Raw genomic sequence first — 1,703 nt, forward strand, 5'->3', positions numbered from 1 at the left:
AAAAAAATGCAGGTTGTAAAATGCAGTTTCTGGTTGACTTTCAGTAAAGAGGAAGTGTCTCCTGGAACCTGAGAGAAAATGGTCCAGCACCATGTACGGACAGAGAGTCAAGTGACAGGTTTCAGTTTCTGACCGTGTTTCTCTGCAGGGATGAGTAGTAGTATTATTTTTAAAAGGGTCCATTTTAAGTAGGAATTGTCACATATGCTTCTGCGTTTAACATGAAAGATATTTGTTCGTTCATTAATCCCTTTATTTCCTCATAAATGTGCCTCTTATGAAATGGCTGAAATTCCATGCTTTTTGGTCTAAACGGCATACCCAAATTTAAAAGTGCTACAGCTCTCATGTAGTTTGGCCCTCTAGGGTGTGCCTGTTAAAATTGGAAAGGTAACACTTAGGTTTTTGTTGAAAGTGTCAGGGTAATTCTAGGCCTTACTGACACAGAATTACAGAGGCTTGAATATAGTTTTAGTTTTTTTCCTTGATCGAACGCTACTTCAGAGGTATCATTGGCTTTCCGTGAGTCTATCCCAGCCTCCTGGAAACGGATTGGCTCCAAGAGGTCTTGTTTGAGTCGTAAGGCTTCAGAGAATAACGTGGATCCCCTCATTGACCGTTTCAAGTGAGAAATGAGATGTTAGAAAAGCCAGGAAGTGAGGTAGTTTGTATTTTTATTGTGATTTGGTCTCGTATCTCGTAGATTGTGAGGCAAACAGCTATTATGACAAAAAAAGAAAAGAAAAAGGTTTTGGGACAATATCGCCGCTGTGGATAAATGGAGAATAAAAAAGGTATGAATGCACACGTCTCTTGACACTAGCTGCAGAGTCTATTTCTGTATTTCTATTTTCTTTAGGTGATCATCCTCTAACCTGCCTTATCAGCATGCCCCATCTGGTTGATTTCTCTGTTCAACTGTAGTGCTTAGTGTAAATGAGCATGTGATTGTATTTCTAATCTACGTTGAATTTTGCTGCCTCCAGCTGCAGAATATGTTCCTCACTTGGTGCCCAAATCAAAGATTTTTCCTTAAGTTTGTTCAATTTGCAGTCTGTTAATATACTTATATTTTTTAAACTTAAAGTTGTGATTTAGGTCTTGCTAAACTCCATCAGTATCCCCTCTCTGCAACTGCTCAAAAACTTACTTTACGGATGTTGACTGACTCCCCATTTTTCTGTAAATGTTTTAAACTGCTGGAGCACCCTGTAGATGACTAGCTACAGCACTGGCAACATCCATGGTCAGATTCTGGTCTTGGACATGTGTTCCATGTCATACCCTTGTCTCTCCCCTTGTTTCCTGCCTACCTCTTCACTACTGACTGTCCAATAAAGGCAAACATGTCAATATAGCTATATAAAAAAGTTTTCTTGATGCCAGTCATAATTTATTTGCAGGAGGTGCAAAATGGCCGCCTCTTCCGCCTGTTGGCCAAACTGGGCACCATCAACGAGCGGCCAGAGTAAGTAGCACTTAGATCCACTTGTGTGTGTGATTTGTGGTTCTGTTACTACTCTGTAACGTTGTTATGTGAATCAGGTTTCAGAAGGATCCAACGTGGTCGGAGACAGGTGACCGCTACCTGCTGAAGCTTTTCCGGGATCACTTGTTTCACCAGGTGACAGAAGCTGGGACGCCATGGATTGACCTTAGCCACATCGTTTCGTGTCTCAACAAAGTCAGTGAGCTTTCTTCTC

The 1,703-nt window shown here is 41.2% G+C and overlaps 1 protein-coding gene across 4 annotated transcripts in view; it reads left to right on the plus strand.

The window, feature by feature from the left end:
- pan3 (poly(A) specific ribonuclease subunit PAN3) overlaps positions 1-1,703 on the plus strand; it is a 17,587-nt gene that overhangs the window by 14,687 nt on the left and 1,197 nt on the right. For all 4 annotated transcript variants that reach the window (XR_004327583.1, XM_032504444.1, XM_032504445.1 and 1 more), the window contains 2 exons: positions 1,404-1,468; positions 1,546-1,684. Coding sequence is in view for 3 of the 4 variants with exons in the window: in XM_032504444.1 (XP_032360335.1) it covers positions 1,404-1,468; positions 1,546-1,684 (204 nt within the window). In the remaining variant the exon portion in view is untranslated. Of the gene's footprint in view, positions 1-1,403; positions 1,469-1,545; positions 1,685-1,703 lie in introns of those variants that run through there.

Source organism: Etheostoma spectabile, chromosome 22, assembly GCF_008692095.1.
Source record: "Etheostoma spectabile isolate EspeVRDwgs_2016 chromosome 22, UIUC_Espe_1.0, whole genome shotgun sequence".
Lineage (NCBI taxonomy): Eukaryota > Metazoa > Chordata > Actinopteri > Perciformes > Percidae > Etheostoma > Etheostoma spectabile.